Source organism: Notolabrus celidotus, chromosome 7 (assembly GCF_009762535.1).
Source record: "Notolabrus celidotus isolate fNotCel1 chromosome 7, fNotCel1.pri, whole genome shotgun sequence".
NCBI classification, from domain to species: domain Eukaryota; kingdom Metazoa; phylum Chordata; class Actinopteri; order Labriformes; family Labridae; genus Notolabrus; species Notolabrus celidotus.
The window spans coordinates 31,352,633-31,379,479 of record NC_048278.1 but is presented as its reverse complement, the minus strand read 5'-3'; the positions used below and the strand labels follow the sequence as shown (position 1 = coordinate 31,379,479).

Below are 26,847 nucleotides of genomic sequence, written 5' to 3'. Positions count from 1 at the left end.
CTTATCCGAAAGACACACATCAGTCCAGAATACTTGTGATGCATTTTTATTAATTTTAATGTAACAAGCACAATGAACACAAACACACAACTTTAAAAAATGTACAACAAAAGTTCTGTAAAACCAGAAGTAAAGGGTATCATTCAAAAAACTTGATGACTCTCTTTGTATCACACAACCAGAGGCTTTCACTTAAAAAGCCTTACAATGCACTTTGTTCACCTTATTCACTATACACACTGGTTATTTATCCTCAGATGTCAAGCTCTGGTTGGAGGCTCAAATGCTGTCATCATGTTATACTGTTGTGTGGTTTGTAATTTAAGTTAACAGAATCTGACAAGTTGTTGACATTTCAATGCTTTATTATTAAAGTAATAGTGGGTGGTTTTAAGTTGAAACAGCATTTTGTGTAATAACTTGTTAGCTATCATTTAACGACAGCCAACACTAGAATTCAAACACTTCCTGGCTATCACTTCTGTTTCCTCATGTTACAGGATACAAAAGGAAAGTTGAAAATTCTTGCTGTGAGGTGAGCTAGCAAACGCAATAAATAGCTATCAAACAGTTAAGTTAGCTAGCTATTGTTGAATTCTAACTTTAGCTATGGCTATCCAGTTGGTTGTCAAATAAGCTTTCATGTTTACCTAGCTGCCTGCTTATTAAGTACTGTTTAACAGCAGCTTAAAAGAGCACTCAGCTAGTTATTGGCTAACAATATGTTTGACAGTTTACTGGATACAAAAGGAAACGCATAAATTTGTCGCTAACAGTGACGTGTATTCTTAGCTAGGGTATGTTTTTGTTAGTTAGCAGATGGGTCTTTTAGCTATTAACTGTTGAAAGCTAACATTAGATGTTGGTATTTTTTACATTGTAATAAGGCTAATTATCTCTGAGGTGAAATAACTTGAGCCAGGAGAGCTAACAGCTGAGAGATAGTTTACATTACTGTTAGGATTACAGCTAGGAATTCAGTCTTTTCCTATGGTATCATGCTATGCTATCAAAAAGTTCAGTTTTGAAAAAAGTGGTAGCTTACTGCAGGGGTTCCCAAGTAGGGGTCGGGACCCCCTGGGGGGTCCCCAGACACTAATTGGGGGTCGCAAGAAGTGATCTAAAATTTCGTAGATTGTCCATTACTGTTTAAAGTAATTCAATTTGAAATTAAAACCTTGCAAATACATTGCTAGATAACGCCTTAGGTTGGGACGATTAATTACAAAAGCATCAGTAACAGAGGTTAATTCATAGCAGCACAGGAAACAAAGCTACATGAGCATGTTGGTGTCTAATTTTTTTGCAGACCAGCAAAATGAAGTGTGAAGCTAAAAGTTGTTCAAGGGATAGTGGGGGTCACAAGTCTTTGTCACCCCTGGCTTACCGGATCTCATCTATAGTGCCTCACCTTGAACTATATCCTGATGTTCTTCCATATTCAACCATCTACTGCCATGAAAGCTGATGTTTAACACTTAAGCAGTGAAATGATTATTTTAACATTCCTCTAACAACTTGTCAAACAGTACAACATGATAATATCATTTTTACTTTCCACACTGAGGATGACGTCACAGGAAGAGCCATGTGAATACAGTGAATACTGTGAAACAAGGCCAGGTAAGGACAAGTGCAGGCCATGTGAGGTCCTTAATTACATTCACGGTAGATAAGTGTTCCAGTTTCGTTCATTGGGTAACACCTGAGGGAGTCGCAGAGAGCAGCTGATTGTGGGCTCATAAAAAACGGAGTCTGGGTCTTCAATCATCACTTGTGTCTCACTTCTCGTCTGAGGCACAGAGCGGGTGAAGAGCGAGGGTTTAGGAGCTTTAACCACGGTTTTCTTCTTCACGCAGCCCAAAGATATGAGCGCCTGTCGAGGAACAATAAGAGGGGTTAAATCACACCTCATAACCCTGCAATCTTCCATAGTACCAAGAGAGGAGAGGTGGGGATGTTTAAGTAGGTGAGTGTTATTTTCAGTTACCTCCAGCAGGTCCAGCACCGCCATCGGCTGCAGCAGAGCTTTGTAATGTTCCACCAGAGACCTCTGCGTGAGTCCGGGTCGATACATGATGTGGTAAAGAAGGCCTTCCAGCATGCCTTTGCAAACTGGCCGGTTCAGGCTCCCATCAACCATTCTCCATGGGCGGCTGATGAAGCTCAAATTTTCATCCCTGTGAGGATGAGAGGATTTAAATGAACACACAAAAATGAGAGAGGTGACACACAGCACAGGAGAAGGAAATACATAATTAACAGAGTTTATCAGAGTGTGTACGTACGCATCATGATCATCAGCTGCTGTGTCTTCGTCAATACTGCCCTTCCTTGCTCTACGCTCTCTCCTCTTTCCCCGTCTTTCTTCAATTTCCACCTTCTCTTGCTCCGTCTCCTTCCCTCCTTCCTCTTCAAGCAGCAACTGCTTCTCTCCCTCATTTTCTGCGTTCAACACTTTCTCTTCAGTCCCATCATCCAGACTTTCCTTCTGCTTTTCAGGCTGTTCTTCCTGCGTCCCTTCATCTCTTTTTACATCAGTGGATACTGCCTCAACATCCTCCCTGTCCTCATCCTCTTGTCTGTCCACAGCTAGTTTTTTTGCAGGTGGTTCCTCTTTCTCTCGTCGAAATCCTCGCCTGCATCTCTTGCGCATGAAGGGGAAGTTGTGCTGTCTCTGCAGAAAGGTCAGTTTGTCCGATGAGGAGCGGGACTGGGACCACTGTTTGCAGTTCAGAGTCAGCAGCCATGGCTCAGCATGCTGGGTGAGCACCCAACGGGCGGCGAAACTCCCAACTTGTAGCACCTGTCCTTCTTCTTGTAACTCCTGGAGAAAAAGGATGGAAAAACAGAGGAAGAAGGAATACATCAAAAACTGTGCAGACGTAGAGATGTTACTGTTACTAGGTAGATCTGCAGAGCTATGGAGGTCACGCTCAAGTGCTGTCCGAGGGGCAGTATTAGAAGTAATACATCTTAAACAATTCTTTGTTTAAGATGTATCACTGTTTTTCTAACGTCATGATTCAGAAGATATTAAGATTATGAGTTTTGCCCAAATAATGACATGACTGACTTGATTGACACGCAGGAACACATAGCTGTTAGCTAGGAGGCTCAAATGCCACCAGCATTAGCCGACTGTGTAGCTCTGCTGCCATAACGGTTTGATGCTCTACTACTCTGATGTAAACAAGCACAGATGTCAGATTGAATCTGATAGTATGGCATGGTTTGTCAGTATTTTGATCTAGAATGAATTTACCTTCAAATACTGCTGCAGGCCTCTTGTGCGTCCACACTGTTGCTCCTCCAGGTGTCTGTGAGTCTGGTGGAGATCCTGTATATCCATGCCACTCTCACCAGCTTCCTCTAAGCTCTTTCTGATCCGAGCACAGGCTTCTACATCCTGAGGAGTGTAACCTTTTCCCTCAACCAATCGGTTCTCACACTCCGTCACGTCGGACGCAGAGGAGGAGAAGGAGCAGCAGGTGGAGCGGGTGAGGATTGAGGGCACCAGCGAGGGACCATATTTGATCATGTCCAAAGGAGGAGAGTCTGCAACTGTAGACAGAAAGGGGATAAGAGGACTTATTGTTTGTAGTGGACAGAGTGTTGATGGATGTCCTGCGTTGATGCTTACTTTCTTTACTGAAGGTGTGGTGAGCAGGAGTGTTACGCAGCTGCACTTTCATGTTACAGGACTCCAACACGATGTTGTCACTGGTGTTGAGGTTGCGGAGTTGGACTGGGAACAAAACAGAACAAAACACAAATTTTTAAAAATCCAGACAGAAATAAATTCATATATTTTGGAAGCACATTAGGTGGAAGAGCAGGCGGCCCACATGCAGAGGCTGCAGTCCTCATCGCACTAATAATAATAATTATAACTGGTATTTATATAGCACCTTTCAAGAAACCCAAGGTGGGTCTGGGGGGTAGGTGGGGATATCTAATGGGGAAACGCCTTGAGGAAAAGGTGCGTTTTGACACCTTTTTTAGAACAGTCCAGGGTTGGGGTGCTGCGGATGTCGGGAGGGAGAGAGTTCCACAGAGTGGGGGCTGCCACACTGAAGGCTCTGTCTCCAAAAGTCTGCAGCTTAGTCCGGGGGATGGAGAGGAGACCCAGGTCCGAAGACCGTAGGTTCCGGGATGGAGTGTGTTGGTGGAGGAGGTCAGCCAGGTATTGGGGGGGAAAGGGCATGCAGGGATTTGTAGGCGAGGAGGAGGAGTTTATAGGAGATATGGCACCTAACAGGGAACCAGTAGAGGTGAATGAGATCTATCGATTCCCGGTCCCAGCAGGATTTGATGCATGTCACCCTCCTCCTTTCTCTGCCCACCTCTCCCATCTCTCTCAAGCTGTGCTTAGTTTTTAGTTTTTACACAATATAGTTTCAAGAAGCGAGTTTTGCAGACATAAGAGACCTTTTTTCCTCTTTGTTAAATTTAGGGAGAAGCGATTCAAAGACAAAAAGGGGGAAGGAAAAAGGAAGAATAATGAAGCATGTGTACCTATGCCAGGACTGCAGTATCCTCTCAACATCAGGTAGTTGGTATGAGATGCTTGATGTGCCTTCACCTGCAGCTTCTTTTTCCCATCACAATCCTCACCGTCTTCATCCTCATCGTCCTCTTCATCTAGAGCTGCCAGACTAAAAAGACACAAAACACATCAACGATCATTTACAAGACTTCTTCAAATGGCTTTTAATGCTTCACTGAAAAAAAATCAGAGATTAATTTATGTAGATTATCACTCACCTCTTGACAACATCATTGTCCACCATGGTGCTGTCCACCACCACCATCCGTCTGGGTATGGACAGGTGCACGCTCAGCAGTCCCAGAGACATCAGGCTGAGAGAGGCCACGCAGGCTCCACCTGGAGAGTCCAGAGAGAAGCGCAGCATGTCCGACACATCTGCCTCTGAAGCTTCAGGTAAGGAGTCTGAGGAAGCACCTTCAGGTAAAGGATCCTGTGTTTCCTCTGTGATGGGCTGATCTTCACCTGTACCGACTGTCGAGGAATCTTCTGGGTTTTTCTGTTCTTCAGCTTCGCCTGTCATCTCTGGTTTTTCATCGTTTACCTCCACCAGCTTCTCCTCTCCCTCCAGGTTTTCTTGGTTGTTCTCTCCTTCCTTTGCGGGGTCACTGTTTCCTTCCTCGGGTTGCACTTCTGTCTCACTCACTGGTCTGCTAGTTGTCTTCACTTTGCTTCTCTTTTTTTTCTCTTCAGACACGGATTTTCCCTCCGTCACTATCTCCCCGTGTGCTGACCTGTTTTCAGGTTCATGGTAGAAGGTAGCGAAAGGTTTGTCATCTGCCGTCCCGTTGTTAATCAGAGTTCTCATGAAGCGGAAGGAATCAGTGCACAGCGAGTTAGGAAAACGCCACGAGAAACACCTGTCAGACAGACGAGAGAGAAGGCGTTGGGATTAAGAAAGAGTTAAACAACAGAAAACTCATGGCTTTGGGACCAAACATTAACAGGAGAATTTAACTTGAGTACTCAACTCAGCTACTCTGTTAGAAGTTAAATGTTCCTGAGGAAGTTATACTTAAATTTAAATCACATCCACACAAACCATGTGACATTTTGTCTTCTTTTAACTGAAGATGAAACAGTAATGACGCTGTAAGATCTGAACCAAGAGTAGAAAACAGAAACAGTTGAAGAAGAGATTAAAACGTAGGAAAAGCATGGATCATATTTCAGCAACAATGATCTATTTGTTGTTTTGTTTTCTTGGTTTGAGTCATTCTTTCACTGACACAACAGTCCTCCAAAACACCAGTAACACAGTGAGGCCTCTCTCAGGTGTGGGTGTACCTGTAATAGGAGTGGGACAGCTGGTAGGACATGGGCAGGATGGGCAGGGCTCGGTTCTTCTTTGGTCCAAACGGTTGATTGACTCGACGGCGGTTCACCAGACCTCTCTTCCTGCACTGGATGAAGACTTGGCACAGCAGCTCCTGACTGTACTTGCTGTACATGTGGAAAGTCTGAGAGAGTCGATAGATGAATAATTAGGATTACAGTGAAATTATAGGACAATATAAAGTCTGTGGATATTTAAACTGTGTTTATGTTGATTTTATACCTCATAAATCTATACTTCTATGTCTGTGGCCTTTTTTTTTTATATCCTGAAGCATTTTTTAGTCTCTTTTTTTGATTCTCTGAAGAATTTTAAGCAAACTTTTGACCTCTAAAAAAAAATTCCCTTAGGTCTCTTTCCTTTAATTCGTCAGGAGGATAAAATCCGTCTTGTTGCTAAACCTTTCTACCAGAAGATGGCAATGCAGGCTCCCATGTGCACTCAGAGCTCATTGATTTCTCAGAGCAGAATAATTAGATGTTGGGAATCCTAAACAAAACAAGTTGCCTTTGATGACTAACCCATCTCTGAGAGAAGGATTGAGAGGTCCTCTGGAATATGCATCTTTTGGGTACGTCTCAATTGTTCTTTCATGTCGGCTGCCTTTGTAATGCTGTCTGGATATTAAAGCTTTAAGGAGCAGTGCAGCTGCTAGTCTGAATCAGAGTGTGAAACAGACAGCTCATAAGTACTTTAATAATAATAATAATAATAATAATAATAATAATAATAATAATAATAACTGTATTGCATTTTTTTTTAAAGGTGAGTTTTGTTATCACAGGACTATAGAACTTAATTGTGTTAATATCTACCCTTTTAATTTAATTTTATTGATTTAATATTTTTTGTCAACCAACCCCAACAAATTCTGAATGTAAAAATGTAAACATCCTGCAGACCATCTTAATCTAACAAGCTTGTCTAATTTTGGTTTGGTGGTGTAGACTTACAGCCCCCTGTAGTTTGATGTTTGTACTACAGTCTGTAAATAGTAGATAACACATTTTATGCTAATGTAAGTGTACCTTTCTTTAAGTTATGTATTGTTATTCATTTATTTATATACATACTCACTTCTGTTCTGACAGTTCTGGTCAATCAAACAATCTTTATTTATATAGCGCCAAATCACAACAAACGTTATCTCAAGACGCTTTTACAAACATAGGAGGTCTAGACCACTCTATGTCAAATAAGTTCATTATTGTGTTTATGATGTTGTAAAAATGTGAAAAATAATAAAAAAACTTTGGTCATAAAAAAGGTGAGTTTTGAGTTGGGATTTAAATGAGTGGAGTGAGTCTGATTTGTGGATGGTTGGAGGGAGGGAGGGAGGGAGGGAGTTAGTGAGTGAGTGAGTTCCAGAGGGTTGGGGCAGTAATGCCAAAGTCTCTCCTCAAAGGTTTTAGAGTCATGGGAGTTTAATTCTACAAATTCAAAACTTTGAATCCAGTAAAGACATTATCATATTACATCGACTGAGAAGACTTTTCACTTTTAAACAGAGAAAACACCTTAAAGCATGAGGGGCTCCGTTGGCCTAGCGGTCAATGCGTGCCCCATGTACAGAGGCTTTATTCCTCATTGCAGTGATCAGAGGTTCGACTCCCAGCCTCTGCAATTTGCTGCTTGCCCCCCCTCACCCTCCCTCTGCCCCCTACATTTCCCATCTATCCCAAGCGTTCCTGTCCAATAAAAATGGCAAAATTGCCCCCAAACAAACACAACTTAAACTTAGAAAGCATGAACATTTTTACTAATGCTACTATTAATATACAGCTGTACTAGTTATATACTTCAAATGTAAGATGAAAATAGAAGTAAAATTCTGCTATACCTGAAAGGATCTGGAGGACTTCATCTGGATGTTGGTCATTGCCAGAGTGCTCTGGATCAAGTTATGCAACACTATAGCATGAATGTCGTCCGTGCTGTAACACACAGGCCAAAGAAGATTCAAATAACTTGAACCATAACAACACATGTTTCAATCAGTAGAAGAAATTATTCTGTGTTTTTTGAATCCTTACCAGGTGAGAGTGTCTTTGCGTGACAACTGCTTTCTGTGCTCTATGGCTGAAACTCTGAATCTGTAACACACACACACACACACACACACACACACACACACACACACACACACGCACATTCACAGAATAACATTACAAACATCATCCAGCTTTTCCCCCAGCCATCACTGCTAGTTATGTCAGGAAATCAAACCTCTTCTTCTTCTCACCGTGTAAAGAGCTCATGTTTCGTGTTGGGCATGACCACATCGTGCAGCCCAGCACCTAAAGCAGAGCTGAACTTCTCTCGCAGCAGCCGGACGTACTCGGAGAACGCTGTCGCACAATCCTTCAACAACAAAAGTGTAAAAAATTTAAATCAGAAAGTCATGAATAATAAAAAATATGTGATAGAAATATTATGAGGTAAAAAGTACCTCTGGACTGTCTGGATCAACAGGTTTCTTCTCCTCCAACATCTTCATCAGAGGTTTGTCCTCGTACACCTCAGCCAGACAGATCCTACAACACGTTTATGATAAATATTAGGGCCTGTGTCCACTGACAGAGCTTTTTTAATACAAAACCAGTGTAGCTTAGTATTTTTAAGGCTCAGCACCCTATGCCCTCAATGACCAATGTTTTTTGTCACAGCACACACAGCGCTCTCATCTGGAAATAGTTCAACTTTTGGACACCATTGCACTCATTAATGTCACTTATCCATCACCGACCAATCAATATTAAGAAAGATGGGACTTCTGATTTCAACTGTGTCAATAACATTGGAGGAGGTTTACCCTGAGGAGATGCTAACCTCAATTATTTTTTCAAGGGAAGATTTCCAGGTCTAGAGCTGCTGTTAATGCTACTAATGATTTCTATCATTTGTTTTTATGTTTTATTTGTTAAAATCTAACAAATAAGAGCAAATATGGAGCATACAGTGGTCAGAGAGCTTTCTGTTTTTATGCCCTTAAACTGTGGAACTCTCTGCCTCTGGATATCAAAACAGCGAGCTCTCCGGGTGTTTTTAAAAGTAAATTAAAGACTTACCTTTTTAATCTGTTTTTTAACTTGGAGTCATTTCCTTTCATCAATCATTTTTATTTTTTCCATCTTATTCTATCTTATTTGATTTCATTTATTTTTCTGGTATTTATCTGATCTTATTTTATTGATTTGATCGCAATTCAATTCAATTCAATTCAAAACCTTTATTTATTCTCGGAAAGACATTGAGGTTTCCCTCATTTCCAATGTCGTCGAGATCACAGGCACATTAGAAACAACGAACAAACACACAATCATTCACAAAATAATATATAAATTAAAACAGATACAATTTGAGACACAGTGGTCTGAGATCAAAGTCTTGAATTCTGCAAAAGAGGGGAATGGATATCAACTTTAAAATCTGTTGGAGGGTATTCCATGAGTAAGGGGCATCAATGGAAAATGCTGATTGACCCAGTTCAGTGTTAACTCGAGGGACTTTCAAAATGATTTTATTTTATTTTTAAGTGTTTCATACTGCTTTCCTCTATCTTGCTTTAGCCTTGCATCATTTTACCTACTGCTGTTGTTTTCCGTCTCTGCTATACAAATAAAAAATGAGCAGAGTTGAGTTTTAAAATAGACTCTGTAGTCACTACTAAAAGAAAGAGATGTGTCTCAGGACAACTTTTATAGCAACAGTGAGAAGTGCTCTAAAATTGAGGTCATGGGTGCTGCAAGCTCAAAAAAAAAAACATGCAGTCAGTGGAGACAGGCCCTACAGCTCAGGACTGTATCTAAAATATGTGCCATGTCTGTGTTGAGCTGACTTACCTGTAGTTCAGAAGTGTCTGAGGATTTTTGAGGATGTATCGTGAGCGACGTCCGACGGCAACAGATGTTTTATCCACGGATATCTCAAACTCAGTGTGGAGCAGGTCTCTCACCACACAGTGAGGTATGAACGGCCTTTTCAACTACAACACATGAACAACGGACATTCATTTTAGAATCGAACAAGCACAAAGAAGTGTTAACTTAATCCCCAAATATAAAGTGCTCATGCCACAATTACTTCACAAATTTTAAGGGTATTTTTGGCCTTAGATTCAAGATGTACACTACCAGTCAAAAGTTTGGAAACACCTTCTCATTCAATGGTTTGTATTTATTCTAATTATTTGAAACACTGTAGATTAATACTGAAGGCATCAAAACTATGAAAGAACATATATGGAATTATTTAATGAACAAAAAAGTGTTAAACAAAGCAGAATATGTTTTATATTTTAGATTCTGTAAAATAGCCCCCTTTTTTCCTTCATGTCAGCTTTGCACACTCTTGGTATTCTCTCAGTCTGCTTCATGAAGTGGTCTCCTGGAATGGTTTCTAATTAACATGAGCATTGTCAAGACTTCATTTGTAGAATGACTTGCCTTCTTAATGTGTTTGAGACCATCAGTTGTGTTGTTCAGAGGTAGGGTTAGCACACAATAGATAGCCCTATTTGACTACTGTTGTAATCCAGATTATTGCAAAACCAGATTATTTCATAGTTTTGATGTCTTCAGTTTTAATCTACAATGTTGAAAATAATTAAAATAAATAAAAAACATTGAATGAGAAAGTGAGTCCAAACTTTGGACTGTTTAAGGCTTCATGTATTTGTCTGTGTGTGCACCTTGCTGTTGAGCAGCTGTGAGGCCACACTGCAGAGCATCATCAGCGAGTCCTCCTGTACGGACCAGAGGACTCTCTGTCTGGTCATCATTTTCAAAGCTCGGTGGTCGGCCTCATCGTGGGCAGGAGTGCGTTTCTTTGGCTCTTGAAATAAAAATAAAAAAACACACACAATCAGTTAGCAATCTATCTGTTATCAGTCCTATTCTTTTCCTCGTTTTAATGCTGTACCTTTCTTCTTCTTGGGTGGAGGTTTGACGACTTCCTTTTTGCTTCTCTTCCTCTTCTGACCCTTTCCTCCTACAACCTGCTTATTTCTGATCGCAGGCTCGATCCCCACCTGGTGACAAACACACAACAACAAATAACAAATAACACTGATTATAGCCTCCACTCCAAAAAAAGTCAAGCCAGGGAGTGGACTCATGTTTTATCTGTCCTGGTAGAATTGTCTGGTTCTCATTTAGACAGATTTCCAGCGGACCTGATCAACTACTACATCATGCAGTGCCAAGAGTTTGTGTGTTTTGTTAAACTAGGAGCTATAGAACCATATTAATGGTAGGAAAAAGCTCCCTAGCTTAGTTTAGCTTTTGCTTATATCTGTGATTTAATTTGGAAAACAGTATCTTAAGTAGAAACTCCAACACATTATTTTTTATTATCTGTAAAATAATAATAAGAGACTAATAGGAGGATACAACTCTGACAATGTTGTATGTTGTAAGTATCAATGCCTCAAAACATTTCTGATGAACTTCACAGCACTCGCCATCATTGGTTGACAGTGAGCTTCCATTGAATGCATTGTTTAAATCTAAATCTGGTCCCTGATAAACCAGCGACTATCTGTCGAGATAAAAAAAAAATGATGAAATGATTTCAATCTCTTACCTTGACATTTTCCAACATCACTGAGCGCTTGTTGGTCACACATCGCGGTGCAGTGGTTCCTCCTGTGACAAACAGATGTGTGAAAAAAGCAGATTACTAATGAGAGGAATTAGTGCAAGGATCAGAGTTTAATCAAACAAAATAGAAATCAGAAGAATCATCACTAATACTGATTAAATTGTATTACTTTAATGCTTTATACTGATTGTAATGTTATCTTATTCATTTTTAACTATTTGTCTTTTATTATTCATCTACTCAGTTTTATTGATATTTTTAGTGCATTTATTTGATTGCTGCACAGAGGATAAAAACATCATATGAAACAACAGAATAATAAAAACATGAATGAAACGAATAAAATACATTTAAAAGCAATCATACGTTTAAAGCAGTTCTGAATAGGCAGGTTTTGGTGAGTGGTTTGAAGGTGGACAGGTTGGAGGCAGGTTCTAATGTTAAGTGGTGAGGCGTTCCAGGGGGTCGGGGCAGCGACAGAGAAAGCTCTGTCCCCCCAGATTCGGTGCTTGGTGTCAGGTGGTAGGGAGGGGAGGTGGGCGTTGGAGGATCGGAGTTTTACGGGAGGGGGTGTGGTGGTGGAGCAGGTCGGTGAGGTAAGAGGGGGCCTGGTTATGGAGGGCATTGTGGGTGAGGAGGAGGATTTTAAAAAGTATTCGCTGTTTGATAGGGAGCAAGTGGAGGTTTTGGAGGACAGGGGTGATATGGTCACGGGAGCAGGTTTGGATGAGCAGGCGGGTGTCAGAGTTCTGGAAATATTGTAGTTTGTTGAGTTGTTTGGAAAGAAGGCCATAGAAGATGCTATTACAGTAATAAAGTTTGGAAGTGATAAGGATCAGGGTTTCAGCGGTGGAGAAGGAGAGAGATGGACGGAGACGGGCAATATTTTTCAAGTGGAAGAAGGCGGTTTTGGTGATGTGATTGATTTTGCCATTATTTTATTTCTGATTCTTTGTTGTTGTCAATCACTATAAAGCATGTTGAATTGCATTTATTCATACGAAAGGTGCTGTACAAATAAAGCTTGATTGATTTATAATACCTGGTATTGTTTGGTATGGGCTGACATGGAGCACCCTTCTTATAGGACTGAATCTAACTTAATGTAAAAACAAAAACATCTTTAAGAGTGATAAGAAAATAGTAATGTCTGACTCTTTGCTATCTGTCACTAACTTTACTCTGCCCTTGAATTTTTGTTGTGTATGCTGCTGAGTTTTTTTTTTCATCTGGTACAAGAGCATTTGAAAAGATCGCTTCATTTGCTGCCGTACCCAACAATACCCAATACATAATTTTCAGCCAACATGCAAACTGACTTTCTGATTCTGGTAACTGAAACACAGTATTCTAGCGTGCTGTAAGGATTGTTATTGTTTCAAAAGACAAAACTCTCTCTGACACGACTGGACTCAGAAAGTGTTCAAGGAAAAAAAAAATCATGTGGTTGAAATCAGCAGCTCACCAGCCGTCAGTGCGATCCTGAGAGCATTTCTACTCAGCAAGCTCCTCAGTCTGATTTTAGTCTGCTTGGCCTCCGTACCAGTTGGTGCCTGAAATCAACAAACAGCAGTTGCATGTAAAGAACAAACACATGGCACGAGACCGGGCTAAACACTGTCTGATCTGCTTTGTGTGTATTGTGCACTTACCGTTTTCACAGCGAGGAGGTGATTGGTCCACAGCCAGTTACGTTTAAGATGACTGAAGAACTCAGAGTCTAGACCTCCTGCTCCTTTACCATCACCTGGTATCAAGCCTTCGTCACTCACGTCACAGCTGCCCCTGTGTTTGTGTACAGATCAACATAATCAACACATGTTTGTCTGTTTGTTCTACAGAGAAATTAAAGATGGTATGCTTACTTCAGCAGGTAGGCCAGTCCTGCAAACACGTAACGATCGTGCACAAAGGAAGGAGCAGTCACATCCACCGGGGCGTTTCTCTTATTGCGGATGACCCCTGGAGGAAAGAAGACAGGAACATGCACGAAGAAATGTAAAATTATGACTCCACCGAGAGTGACTCTCCTGTGTGTGTGTGCACGTACCCAGCGGTGTGTTGAGGCAGACACACATCAGGTCAAACCAGTAGTTTTCCACATCTTCAGCGGTGTTGAACGTGTACCGACGCCTCTCAAACGGTTTGTCAGGAGACTCAGAGACTAGCCAGTAGTGTGGCTCAGAGCTGGTGGAGTCAACGATGGTGGCGTTGCGCTTCAGGTACAGAAACACCTGGATGATGAAAATATGGACAAAAATGATGAGACATTAAAATAGAAATGACTTCATTTAGATTTTCTTTGATTGTTTGTATTTTCATTGAGTTGTTCTGTTGATAAATCATAACTGGTGAGAAGCAAAGAAATGCTTAAAAAGGCTCGATTTAGCATTTTATGCTTTTATTTAAGAGCAAATCCCAGAAAAAGTAAAGATATTACTTTTTCCTTTTAAAGGATCTTAATATTATTTTATTTGTTTTTTTAAAAGCATAGATTAGTTACAGTAAAAGACAAATCTTTTTTAGTCACTAGAGGAAGATGTGTTTGTGTTTCTGGACTTGACTATGAGATTAATACGTACCAGGTCTTTGTCCTTGAACTTCTCTACTGGACCAAACTGCACCAGACCCATGTAGACCAGCCTCTGCAGGTTCTCGTGGAATAAGAAGATGTATTTCCTGATTCAAAAATAACAAAAATCTTTAGAAAATTGAATATGACATTATCAAATATAGAGAGGTCAGTAGAGAGAGAATCACCGTCTGTAAAGCAGCTGTCTTTTCATCTTTGCCGGCAGCGTTCGGACCAAGTGGTGTTGTTTCTCTGGGTCGCTGAGGTATTCCTCCAGTCCGTCCACCTGTAACACACAACACAACTACTGTGTTTCTTTGTATTCTATGTGCCAATTCTCTCGTTCTGTAAGGTGTTTTTCAAGAAATCTGACACTAACAACAGGGAAAAATTAAGTTATACGAATAAACATGTTTATATGGTTAACCATAACCCACTTTTTTACCCCCTCATTTATTTCAGTTAACTAAACTGGAATCACTTTTTGATTTCAGTGACTAAAGTGTAAAAGTACTACAAACTGCAGCCTTCAAAAGATTCTGTAATCTTTATACTGGAGTTCTACGGAAGCCCTAAGTGGACATAGATCCACACATTTTATTTACTTCATATTCCAGTAATAATAAACTATTTCTGGTTTGGCAGTGTGGTGTGTTGTGGTCTGACTATCAATACATTTTACCCCTTTATTTTGAGTAACAAGCTTTGATGTCTTGAGATGAAGAGAAAATAAGTCAAGATCTCAAGGGAACTGAAAAGAATCACTGTCACAGGAAAGAAGAGCAAACTATGTGTAAGGAGGATGCACACTTCAGGGGTAATGCAGATTGCAAGACAGAGAGAAGGGGAAAATCTCAACATTTGAGAAGTTTGAATAGGAGTCAATTTAGCATTGTAGCTTGACCAAATAGTTCTGAATCTAAATTTAAATGAATATTAATAAACGTATCAATGCTGCACCTCATGATGGATTTATTTATTTATATAGAAGGGAATGTTTTGTCTGAAAACTCAGATTTTTTTTGTCTCCTGGCCCCAAAAAATTACTCCCAATCATGATATTCTCTTCCTAATTTTAGTTTTTTTTAAACTATATTTGTTTAGCTTAGTAAAATGTATTTATTTGAGAGAAAAGAAAATATCAAAACAAGATATAAACAGACTTCTGCATACAAATTGCACATCTGGGAGGAAAAAAACTCCCAAGGGTTGGTAAAAAGCGCCCGCCTAACATTGAAATGAAAGCAGATCTATGTGTTCATAAAAGTCTAACAGCATGAAAAGATGACATCAATGCTATTATCAGCTGCAACACACCTCATTCAAATACTATCATACACATGTTTTCCTCTCTGATCTCAAACACTTCTCCTCTGATTGTTCAGAGGGGATAACACAGCTCATTAATCCTGCAGTCTGAGCCTTGATTAAGTAGAGCGAACTGCGTAACAACCCTTTAAATACAGACCTTAAAATGTGCTCACCTTATAATTGATCTGGATAACCTGAATAAATACAGAGAGCGGCAGGCAGAGGAGCAGGTCGCTGACCATCGCCCAACCCGTACCGTACTCCTTGTGCACACAGACGGGAGGCACGAATCTCCTCCACGACTCTTCATCAGCGTACACTGACAGACAGAGAGAACAATCACAATCACCAACAAGTTCCAAAATACAGTGAGTGATAACATTATACAGAAGGCACACAAACTATATCATAACACAATCATGTTATAAGGAACAAAGTGGAAGTTTAGCTCCCCCTACCTGTCATTTTCTTTTGAGAGGTACCAGGTTCTGACTTGTCCTGCTCTTCATCTTCATCCCCTGATGACATCACATCCAACTTAGACTTAGACTCTGCGGTTTGTGGCTCTGCTGAGTTTTCAGATGTGTTTGCTGGTGTTTGACTGTCTGATGAGGAGCCAGGAGTTTCTTTTCTCAGTGGGTGTCCGTATATCAGGTACCAGAGGAAGTTGTGAATAACACGCAGGCGATGCATCTTGGGCTGAAAGCCGAGACTCTTCCCCAATCCTCGAACTACAAAAAGAGAAACAGAGATAAAAGAAGTAAATACTGATAACAGACATAAATACAGTGCAAATAGAGGCAAAGTGACACTTTATAGGGGGAGAAGAAGCTGAAAAAAGTTTTTCTTTTCTTTTCTTTTCTTAAAGCAAAAGTATCAACCCTTTCTTCTTGAAATCATCATGAAAATATGAAATGTATGTATTAAATGACATAGACGAATTTTATGTCAGGTGACTTTTTTGTGTCTGGGTAGTTTCTCTCATTGCTTACACATGAAGAGTTTCATCATATCGAACGTCTGTGACTGAACACTGATGATTCAGGAAAATGATTGGGCCAACCAAAGTTACTCCCCCCATTCTGCTGCTCTTTGAACATGAAGTGAAACAGAACCTGGTGTGGGCTTGAAGTCCCTGTCATCATATCTTTTCTTGTCTTTCTCAAGTTGTTTGGCTCTCTCTTCAGCTTGCTGCAGGCTGCAGGACAGAGGGAGACAGAGGGTGAAGACTGAGGACTGCTGGGCAAAAGTTAAATCATGTAGCATGAAAAATCAAGTGCAAAATCAGAGACTATTAAACTGCCACGGGGCCCGCACTCAGCTTTAAGAAGAACCCTGAAGATTAACCTGTCGATATTACAAGTCTATGTGGATTTATCACATTTGCAAGATCAAGGTATATGTTTTCAAATATGAAGATATTTAACATTTAATACAGAAAACTGTGTCTGGGGTGATTTTAAAAAGTGTCATATAAAAAAAAGCTTGATTGATTGATTCGTCTCGTACTCACCGCACCGCTGCGTAAGAGCTGGAGATCCTGAAGCGGACCTGCTCGATGACTCGCTTCACGATGTCATCGCTGGGCAGAATGGACGGATGAACAAACATCTCAACCTGCGTGTAAAGACACATCAGACAGAGAAGAGGACATCAACAGATAAATGTTAACATTTGAAATATATCTAATTTCTAACCTTCTATTTTGTACACGTGTTATAATTGTGTCTTCATTTAATGAAGTTTGTGCTGCTCTTGGGATTATTTGTGGCTACTGAAATGACTGAATTTATAAGAAGCATTTAACATGAAAGTCTAAAGTATCTAAAAGAAAAATCTTAACCTGTTGAAACTCTTCAAACTAAGGATTCAGTTTTTGTCTGGTTAAAAAATCCAGTCAATCAGAAGTCTTTATAGATGCTCTAAGGCAGACTTTGTTTGTATTCAATCTGTACTGAAGCTGAAGGCTGCACTGAAGCAAAACAACCTCTACATAAAGGTGTGATTGTGCATTTACATTCTTGGTGATGCCGTCCTGTACAATAGTCGTCTTGTAAATCTTGATCAAGCCTTGTCTGGACAGACTTTGAGTGAGACGTAAAATCGTCTTCTTGCAACACCTAGTGCTGCAGTTCTGCTTCTCCTCGTCGTTGATCATCTTCTGAAGCCTGCAGGATGACATCACGTTCACATTTGTGCACGCTCTCTTTTTTTTACTTTGCATTAAATTTAACTCAGAAGAGTGGAGACAAACTCACGGGAAAGTCCCCTCAATGACTTTGTGGTGTCGGACGGCTTCAACGATGAGGTTTTTCCTCCTCAGCAGGCGGTACGTCTCGTGACCCCCCTCTGGAGATCTCTTGGATGATTTGCCATGACTGTGGGTCTGATGGAGGTGGATTAAACTTTTAGATTGACTGTCTGATCTCAAACTGAAATAAACACTGAAACCATCCATCAGACTGACCTGCTCTTTAACAACTTCAACGCTGTTCTCCTCTGGTTTCTCTGCTGCATTCAACGTCTCAGCCTGAGGCAGAGAGCTCACTGGACTTGAGCTGCGTTCTTCCTCCTCTGCTTCAACTTGACCTGGTTCTGATGGAGAAGACAAACTAAATTAAACATAAATAAACAGAAAAGAAAAAGTAGAAGATGAAGTCTGTCATGAAAAAAAAATTAATTTTGAAATTAAAGTTTAACTGTAAAGGCGTTTCTCGACCGGGGGAACTTTACCCCGGAACTACGTGCGTTTCGACCGGTGGACCCAGGGTCTAAATTTAGTTCAGGGGTAGATAATCTCCTCCCTAAAAAGCCCCTGCTAGGGGGTAGTACTTTTCAAAGGTCCCGGGACTTTTGGGGGGCAGGGTGTGTGGGTATGTGTGTGTGTACTTTTCAAAAGAAGAAGCTGTGATTCTCTTGATTTAGCAGCTTGTAACAGTAGTCTTCTCTCAGGGCTCCACGAATGCGTCTCTCCCGGTGTTACGGTTTTAAAAGTGACCCTGTAAACTGGAGACCTTCAGCTGAACGTGTCAGTGTTTGTGGAGTTTACACAGCTGTTGAAACACAGAGGGAGTTCCTCTCACGGGATGATTCAGTGAATCCATCTGTGATGAATGGCATTCGTCTTTGTCTTACTGCCCTCTACTGGTGTGGTGGTGTAGTGCATTTACTTTTTTTTTTTGTGCACAATCTACCCGGGACTTCAGCCCGTGGTTGAAACGCAGACAACAATTGGGGCACATGAACCTTTTAGCTCAGGGTAAAGTAGTTCTGGGGGCTAAAAGATCCCGGAACTCTTGGTCGAAATGCACCTAAAGAGCTCTTTCTCTTCATTTACCTGCTCTGGAGTTGGATGCTGAGTCTGGTGTTAGGGGTTTGCTGGAGTCCGGGGTTTCACCTGAGATATGTAAAACAAATGAGCGTGAAGGAAGGCTAAAGCTTTAAATGCTAATCAGGGTAACACTTTGATTCTGAGGGTGTGAATTTCAGCTACAAGCCTTTCAAAGTGAACTGTGTGACTCACTTTCAGCAGTCACAGGTTGTGTAACGGGCTCCTCAGGCTCTGTGGTTTTTGGACCATCATTCTTCCCTGCAGCCTTTCCTCTTCCTCCAGCCTTTCCTCTTCCTTTCCCCCCTTCTCCATTCTCCTCTGCGCCTCTCTTTCCTCCTCTGCCTGCTTTCTGACCCTTCTGTTTTGCAGGAGTTTTGCTTTTCTCCTCTGCTCTGGACTTTGAGGTTGATGCAGCTGCAGGAGAAGCCAGAGCGCTCTCTGGAGTCTGAGAAGAAGAAGAGGAGAGCAGCTTGTTCCGTTCCTGCTCTTTGGCGAAGCGCTGGAGTTGATCGCTCACGCCCACAGACCTGTAGTGGGAGGTGTGCAGAGAAATATCTGGTTCAACAAAGCCTTTTAATAAGATGTGGTTTAAAATAATTTACTTGTTGTGGATACAGACTTATGGCTGATAAACTTTGTTGTCCTTTGCCGACCCTCGTCCACCATGAATCCCTGCAGGGTGAAAAACATCACACACAGAAAAGTAGTGATCAGAAACAGCATCACAATGTAACACAATATGAAGTTAGATAGACCTGAATTATACACTGTATTACTTTAGAGCAGGATATAATTATTTTTTTTTGTTGCCTTTTCTTTTGTTGTTGTGTTTTTTTTAATTGTAGTGGTTCCTTTTTTTGTTGTTTTTTTCTTTTTTTAATTTTTTTTGTGTTTTCTATTGTTGTTGTTGTGTTTTCTTTTGTTGTTGTGTTTTCTATTGTTGTTGTGTTTTCTTTTGTTGTTGTGTTTTCTTTTGTGTTGTTGTGTTTTCTATTGTTGTTGTGTTTTCTTATTTTGTTGTGTTTTATTTTGTTATGTTTTATTTTGTTGTTGTGTTTTCCTTTGTTGTGTTTTATTTTGTGTTGTTGTGTTTAATTTTGCGTTGTCGTGTTTTATTTTGAATGTCTCCAATGCTTTTAATGTTTTAATGTAAAGCACATTGAGTTGCCCTCGTGTATGAAATGCGCTATACAAATAAAGTTGCCTTGCCTTGCCTTGCCTTATTTTGTTGTTGTGTTTTCCTTTGTTGTGTTTTATTTTGTTTGTTGTGTTTTATTTTGTTTGTTGTGTTTTATTTTGTGTTATGTTTTCTTTTGTTGTGTTTTCTTTTGTGTTGTGTTTTCTTTTGTTGTGTTTAATTTTGTATTGTGTTTTCTTTTGTTGTGTTTAATTTGTTGTTGTGTTGTTTTCTTTTGTTTTGTATTTCTTTTGTTGTTGTGTTTTCCTTTGTTGTGTTTTATTTTGTTTTGTGTTTTCTTTTGTTGTTGCGTTTTATTGTGCTGTTCTGTTTTCTTTTTTTTTTCTTTTTTTCTGTATTTTATTTTGTTTTGTTGTGTTTTCTATTTTGTGTTGTGTTTTATTTTGTGTTGTTGTGTTTTCTTTTGTTGTTGTGTTTTCTTTTGTTGTTGTTCTGTTTTATTTTTTTTGCTTTTTTGAGTATTTTGTTGTTGTGTTTTCTGATTTGTTGTTTAACATTACTGATTGTCTGTTGTGTTTTCTTTGTTGTTGTGAATTTTTCAGATATATATATTTCTTTTTTTTTTCATTGTGTTTTCTTTTTCTGTCATCATATTTATTCTTTTCTTGTTGTTGTTGTTTTTTTTTCTATTTTTTGTTGTGTTTTGCACTTCAGGGCCACAGTAGTATAGTATAAATTACATAATATATAATAAACAAGATTAAGTGCTCACAGTGATAACAGCTCTTAAAGGCTGTACTGAGACACAGCAGGGCTTTGAGCAAAGAGCTAATGTAAACATGTGAATGATTAGAGTGTCAATAATAGGATGTTGATGTTTATCACTTAATCACGCTAACATTTTCCTATCAGCACGAAAAACAGCATTGTGGAGGAGTTGGGACATTCTGGCATTATGGCAGGAGTCTTGGTCTCACCTTAATCACGCCGGCTCTCTCTAGCGTTCGGCAGATCATTCGAGATTCCAGCTTACCGATGTTCATCTTAAAGGCGATAGTACTCTTTGCGATTCCGTTCGTCCCAGAGGATAATACTGCAGCATGAAAACAAAACCAGAACACAGAGAATAAATGATACTGCTACGGGAGATCAGATCAGCTGAGTGTTATCAATATCTTCAGGACCAGCTACATTTCTCTGCTGTGTCGTCTGTGTCATACATTTGGTCTACGTCTTTAAACATTTGGGAACCTGCCAGTTTCTTGAGTTTTAAAAGAGTTTCATTAACACGTTACACAGAGTCCGAACATTTTTTGGAACTGGGGTTGTAAATAACAGCCATCATGAGGAAGACTGCAGAGAATCTTGAACAACTGCATGTAAATGTAACAAAATCAATGCATCTCCTTCATACGTAATGAAAGTGTTCAAACCCACCTAACTGATAGGCCTGTGACAGGATGTCGGTCTCCATGATTCGCCCCTGTGCAGGAGTCGCTCTCCTCCTAGCTCCAGAGTCATCTTCGTCGTCCTCATCATCATCATCGTCGTCATCCGTAACGTTCTTTTTTGAGTATGGCTTCAACAGTTTCAGACAGCGGACCATCACTTTCTTCCCTGGAAATAGAAACCATGCAGTGTTAGGCATGAGGAAAATACTGTGCTGAATTACATCACCACAAAACTTAATTATCAAACAGTGTGAGGAGTTCTCACAGGGACGCTAACATTGGTACCTTTTAAATCTGACATATCTTGTTCTGGTTATAGCTTATGGAAAAAATGCTTGACAATGTCTGTGGAGTTCTTGGTGTGAAATACAACTAATGGCTTAAAAGAAAAGGTACTGTGAGTGTCCTTGAATCTTTTTGGCAATCTTTTTTATCCAAGAAACAACTTTTACTAAATTAAAAAAAACTATAAACCACATAGCAGATAGGTCTGGGCCAGATCTGGCGTCAAGCTGGCACTGCTGGCTGACTGCTGGCATGGCAAGTGGTATGTCAACCGGATGTGGACCAGGTCTGGCAATGATGACATTGTATATATGATGGCATGCCACATCTAGCCCGATTGTGGCTTCGTTTATGTGGCCCAGATCTAGAACCGGGCCAGACCAATTTTGCTATGTGGGAATGCCTCAATCTTACATTTATCCTTTTTAGCACTTCTGCATCAGCTTCATTTCTCAAGACAGGAGGTGCCGATTGGTCATAACAGATATTTAAGATCAACCAATAAGTGATTGTGTTGACATACTCTGTTAATAAGGTATTGTTACTGAGCAAATGGAATCAATCAGTGATGAAATAATACACTATCACAGGGGTGTCCAAAGTACTGCCCGGGGGCCAATCGCGGCCCAAGGTCCATTTATTTATGGCCCCAAGCTTCCATCTTAAAATGTGTTATTTATAGCATTAGAAATTAATCACATTCTGAATCATCTGTACATTTGCTGTTTCTTTCAAGCGCACACACAAAACTAAAGTCAATCCAGAAATGTCTCAAAAAGCTTCATATGGACTACTTGTATAAAGCCAAAGCTCTTGGAATTCTGGAAGACAGCAGTAAAGAAGAAACACAAGAACTCTTAAAGCTGACAGGTTTTCAAATTAATGTTTGTATCATGATGTGAAAATGTTCTTGATGAACACTAAAAGTTCAGAAGACACAAAAGAGGACACAAGACAAGATCCAAATTATGAAATGGCAAAATTTGGTGCATAAAAATTGTTCAGAATGCAGGAAAATAATTATTTACTTCTTAAAATGTGTCTGCTGGTCAGAAAAGTCTTTGTGATCCTGCCATAGAAAAATAATCAGACAATATTTTTTCCGCATTGTCCGACCAAATTTTCCTCCAGAGGAAGATAAAGTTTGATAATGTATACGTGGCTTGTGGAGAACTCAGGACTACCTACTGATTTATTGAGAGAATGTTTAAAATAATTGTTATTAAATAGATATTTCATCTATAACTTTTATGATTCCTAAGTCTCAGTAGGAGTCACTGGCCCCGAGGTATTCTGACAACATCAAATGCGGCCCTCTTTGAAAAAAGTTTGGACACCACTGCACTATCATATCATGTTGACTTTAATTCTTCTGGTGCTTCAGTTATACATCACCTTTTTTGTTGGTGCAGGGTCCAGCGGCGGGGTCTAAGTCCTCCAGAGGATACATGCAATACTCAGCCAACTTGGCAGATCGCATGTATTGAAACATCCGCTTAAAAGTACCATCGTTTACATTCTGTGAACGATACACACACACCAAAAATCAGCAACATTGATTACTAACTGTATCACAAACTCAGAGAACAAAACACTCAAACCAACAAAACCTCACAGACTGATACTCACCAGCTGTTGTCTGAGTGACATCAAGGTTGTGAACTGACCCGGCATCTGCTGGAGGAGGTTTGACACGTACTCCATCAGTAGGTCATACTTACTCCTCCTGAGAAACACAAGAGGGATTTAAAGGTTGCCACTTTTGCAGTTCTTCTTTTTTTTTTTCTGACAAAATACCAAAAATGACAGAGATCAAAACAAGAAAGAGAGTACACACATTGTGAACAGACCTGTTTACATGGAAGCGTTTGAGCAGCAGTAGAACCGAGTGCTGCTGCTGCCCCGACCGTGCGCGTGTGACATAAGACTGCACAGTGATGAGTCCATTTTTGACAAGAGACTTCCTCAAGTAGTGCACTTTGCGAGCGTCGATTCTGTTGGAACACAAGACTGGCGTTTAGTCAAGGAAAGATTTGAAGCAGCGGCGGCACTATGCTAAGAAAGCCTGAACATCTGTCCTACTTGAACGAGCATCTGTGCAGATCCCTCTGCAGCTCTCCCTGCCGTCGAGCGCGGCCGATTCGTTCCAACACACAGTAAGAGTCATCGGTGAGCTTCAGGTCAGGATCACTCTCTATGCCAATCAGGGTCCTGAACCGTAGCACCTGAGACGCCACGACAACGAGCTTTCGTCCATATCTGAAGAGGTGTGGGTTAGAGAGAGAGGAGACAAATGTGAGAACAAGAAATGTGAAAATTTCTACCAAATTTAAAAAAGCTTCAAAGTTCTGTTGAGTTCTTCTAAAAAGTAAGTCACTCTGTTTAACTCACATATAAAATATTGAATTTAATGATTAATTCAAAGACAGATGGATCGGTTTCTTGAGAACCAAACATCTCCAAGACCTTCGGCTGAGTCCAGCTGCCTGTTAACTTTTGTTTTGAATCACTATGACGGGGAAGACTGAGCACCCTCACAGATCAAACAACTTCTACAAACCTTTCCAGAGCCTCCTGTAGGGTGAGTGTTGGAGTAAAAGATTTCGAGCGGACAAGCTTAGTGATTTCTTTCCTCTCCTTGAGGACTGCACACGAGCCCTGAATCCCATCCTTGTTATCTAGGAGGATGTGGACCGGATAGATGTCTCTCTGCGTGTCAGAAAACCTCTGTGTTGTCTCAATGCCTGTTTCTGGGTCAATGTCTTTAAACCTGAAAACAAAAACACACAAACACAAAGTCTTAGAGCATCCAAACAATAATCCAAGAGGCACATTTCACTTGCAGATAATCCCAAAAAGAACACTGATTGAACAGTCTCTTTTACTTGAATTGGGACTCTTTGATCAAGATTACTCATCATAGAAAACATCTGCCAGAAACACATGATGCGTCATGTTTCCATTTTCGAGGATGCAGTTTCACAGCAGAAAAGTCTGCAGGTGTTTCAGTAGTGAAAAACAAAGAAGTCAGATTATTTCTTTGAGTTAAGCTGTGTTTTTAAGTCTGTGGACTCATTCTGCCTACAGTCTTATGTTTCATGTTTTATACATATGTGCACCACATATCTGGAACAAACTCCCTGAAAGCTGTAGGTCCGCTCCAACTCTCACACCTCTTTTAAATCAAAGATTAAGACTTTTTTATTTGCCACTGCCTTCCTATCTTAGCTTATTTTAACCCACTTTAAATTCAAATTTTAATGTAATTTTTAATATATTTCAAATTATCCTTATCTTTTCTGTTTTATTATGTTTGTCATTTTAATTGTGCTATTTTATGCCTGTCTGAATGTTTCCAATACTTTTAATCTTTTAATGTAAAGCACATTAAGTTGCCCTCGTGTATGAAATGCGCTTTACAAGTAAAGCTGCCTTGCCTTGCCTAAAACAGGTTAAAAACTTCACATGGGAGGCTGTAAAGAAAGAAGTCCCACTCAAAATGTTTCCACATGTTGTCTGTTGATTAGTTTCATTATCGGGTGCTTTATTATGCATAATTGGAACATTTGCATGTACTTCTCTTTATCAAAATAGAATAAATGGTTGAGCTGAGCCTTTCTAATAAGTGATAAACTCACCTGTCAGTCAGCTCCACATCATCTCTCTCCTGTGGGAGCTCATAGAACTTCAGGTCGCTGTTACTGAGGAGAGACTTCCAGAGAAGCTCCTTGGTGCAGTCGTCGAGCTGTAGGGGAAACTTGGGCTTTCTATCCTCTAGTCGGATCCATAAAGAGGGAAGAGTGATCCCATCCAGCCCCTCCAGAGCCACTTCATCCGCAACTAAACTCAAAGGGTCCATGGCGTGCCTCTCCAAGTGGGCTAACGCTGTCGGCTAGCTGCCATGCTAACTTAGCTTCACTAAAGCTGTTTTATCAGAGTGTGTGTTCGTTTTTTACTCGTAAACTCACCGCGTGTCAAAGACAGACTGTTTGCGTACAAGTGCGCTTTCAGGAAATGTAAGTATATCAGTGGACGGAGGAATAAATACACTTGTTTACAAAATGCTTCCTCCGACTACGCTGTGCGACTGTTGCGTCTCTGTTTACGTGCTTACGTCATTATTCAACTTTGACCTCACGCTGTACGTCTATTGTAGAGACAGCTGTCCATAGTCGGCGCTGACTGTTCTTCAACTCAATGCAGAATTAAAATTAAGTGGTTTATCTTACACTAAGCAAAACACAAAAAATAAAATATACAAACAAATCGAAACATAGTATGTGTGTGATATTAGGACCTCTCAGAACCAGACAGTACGGTGGCCCTGAAGGACAAAATACATTTACAGAAGATGAAACTTTTGTACAAATATGAAGACAATTTTACAAACCCTATTCATAACCCTAAACTATTCAAAACCCTAACCCTATTCATAACCCTAACCCTAAACCTATTCATAACCCTAACCCTATTCATAACCCTAACTTATTCATAAGCCTAACCCTATTCATAACCATAACCCCAATCATAACCCTAACCCTATTTATAACTCTAACTCTATTTATAACCATAACCCTAATCATAATCCTAACTTTATCATAACCATAACCCTATTCATAAACCTAACCCTATTCATAACCATAACCTTATTCATAACCATAACCCTAACCCTATTCATAACCCTAACTTATTCATAAACCTAACCCTATTCATAACCCTAACTCTATTCATAACTCTAACCCTATTCATAACCCTAACTTATTTATAACCATAATCCTATTCATAACCCCAACTTATTCATAACCCTAACCGTATTTATAACCATAACCCTATTCATAACCCTAACTTATTCATAAACCTAACCCTATTCATAACCCTAACCCTATTTATAACCATAACCCTATTCATAACCCTAACTTATTCATAAACCTAACCCTATTCATAACCCTAACCCTATTTATAACCATAACCCTATTCATAACCCTAACCCTATTTATAACCATAACCCTATTCATAACCCTAACTTATTCATAAACCTAACCCTATTCATAACCCTAACCCTATTTATAACCATAACCCTATTCATAACCCTAACTTATTCATAAACCTAACCCTATTCATAACCCTAACCCTATTTATAACCATAACCCTATTCATAACCCTAACTTATTCATAAACCTAACCCTATTCATAACCCTAACCCTATTTATAACCATAACCCTATTCATAACCCTAACTTATTCATAACCCTAACCCTATTCATAACCCTAACC

At 40.0% G+C, this 26,847-nt stretch overlaps 1 protein-coding gene across 1 annotated transcript; it reads right to left on the bottom strand.

The window, feature by feature from the left end:
- Positions 1–30: 30 nt before the first annotated feature.
- LOC117815263 (general transcription factor 3C polypeptide 1) lies at positions 31–25,694 on the bottom strand. The gene is made up of 40 exons (XM_034686876.1): positions 25,213–25,694; positions 24,135–24,344; positions 23,657–23,833; positions 23,425–23,568; positions 23,204–23,300; positions 22,970–23,093; positions 21,276–21,455; positions 20,816–20,931; positions 19,320–19,372; positions 18,893–19,227; positions 18,707–18,766; positions 17,837–17,964; positions 17,628–17,755; positions 17,387–17,537; positions 16,883–16,986; positions 16,485–16,567; positions 15,828–16,100; positions 15,543–15,688; positions 14,247–14,344; positions 14,069–14,165; positions 13,537–13,720; positions 13,352–13,448; positions 13,139–13,271; positions 12,952–13,039; positions 11,469–11,530; positions 10,806–10,914; positions 10,576–10,718; positions 9,728–9,870; positions 8,335–8,419; positions 8,128–8,246; positions 7,919–7,978; positions 7,726–7,819; positions 5,837–6,009; positions 4,768–5,409; positions 4,519–4,658; positions 3,644–3,748; positions 3,266–3,564; positions 2,289–2,827; positions 1,991–2,180; positions 31–1,876 (listed from the first exon to the last, which is right to left on the bottom strand). The coding sequence occupies exons 1-40, from the start codon at positions 25,431–25,433 to the stop codon at positions 1,664–1,666; spliced, it is 6,543 nt and encodes a 2,180-aa protein (XP_034542767.1). The 5' UTR covers positions 25,434–25,694; the 3' UTR covers positions 31–1,663.
- Between the last annotated feature and the right edge of the window lie 1,153 nt (positions 25,695–26,847).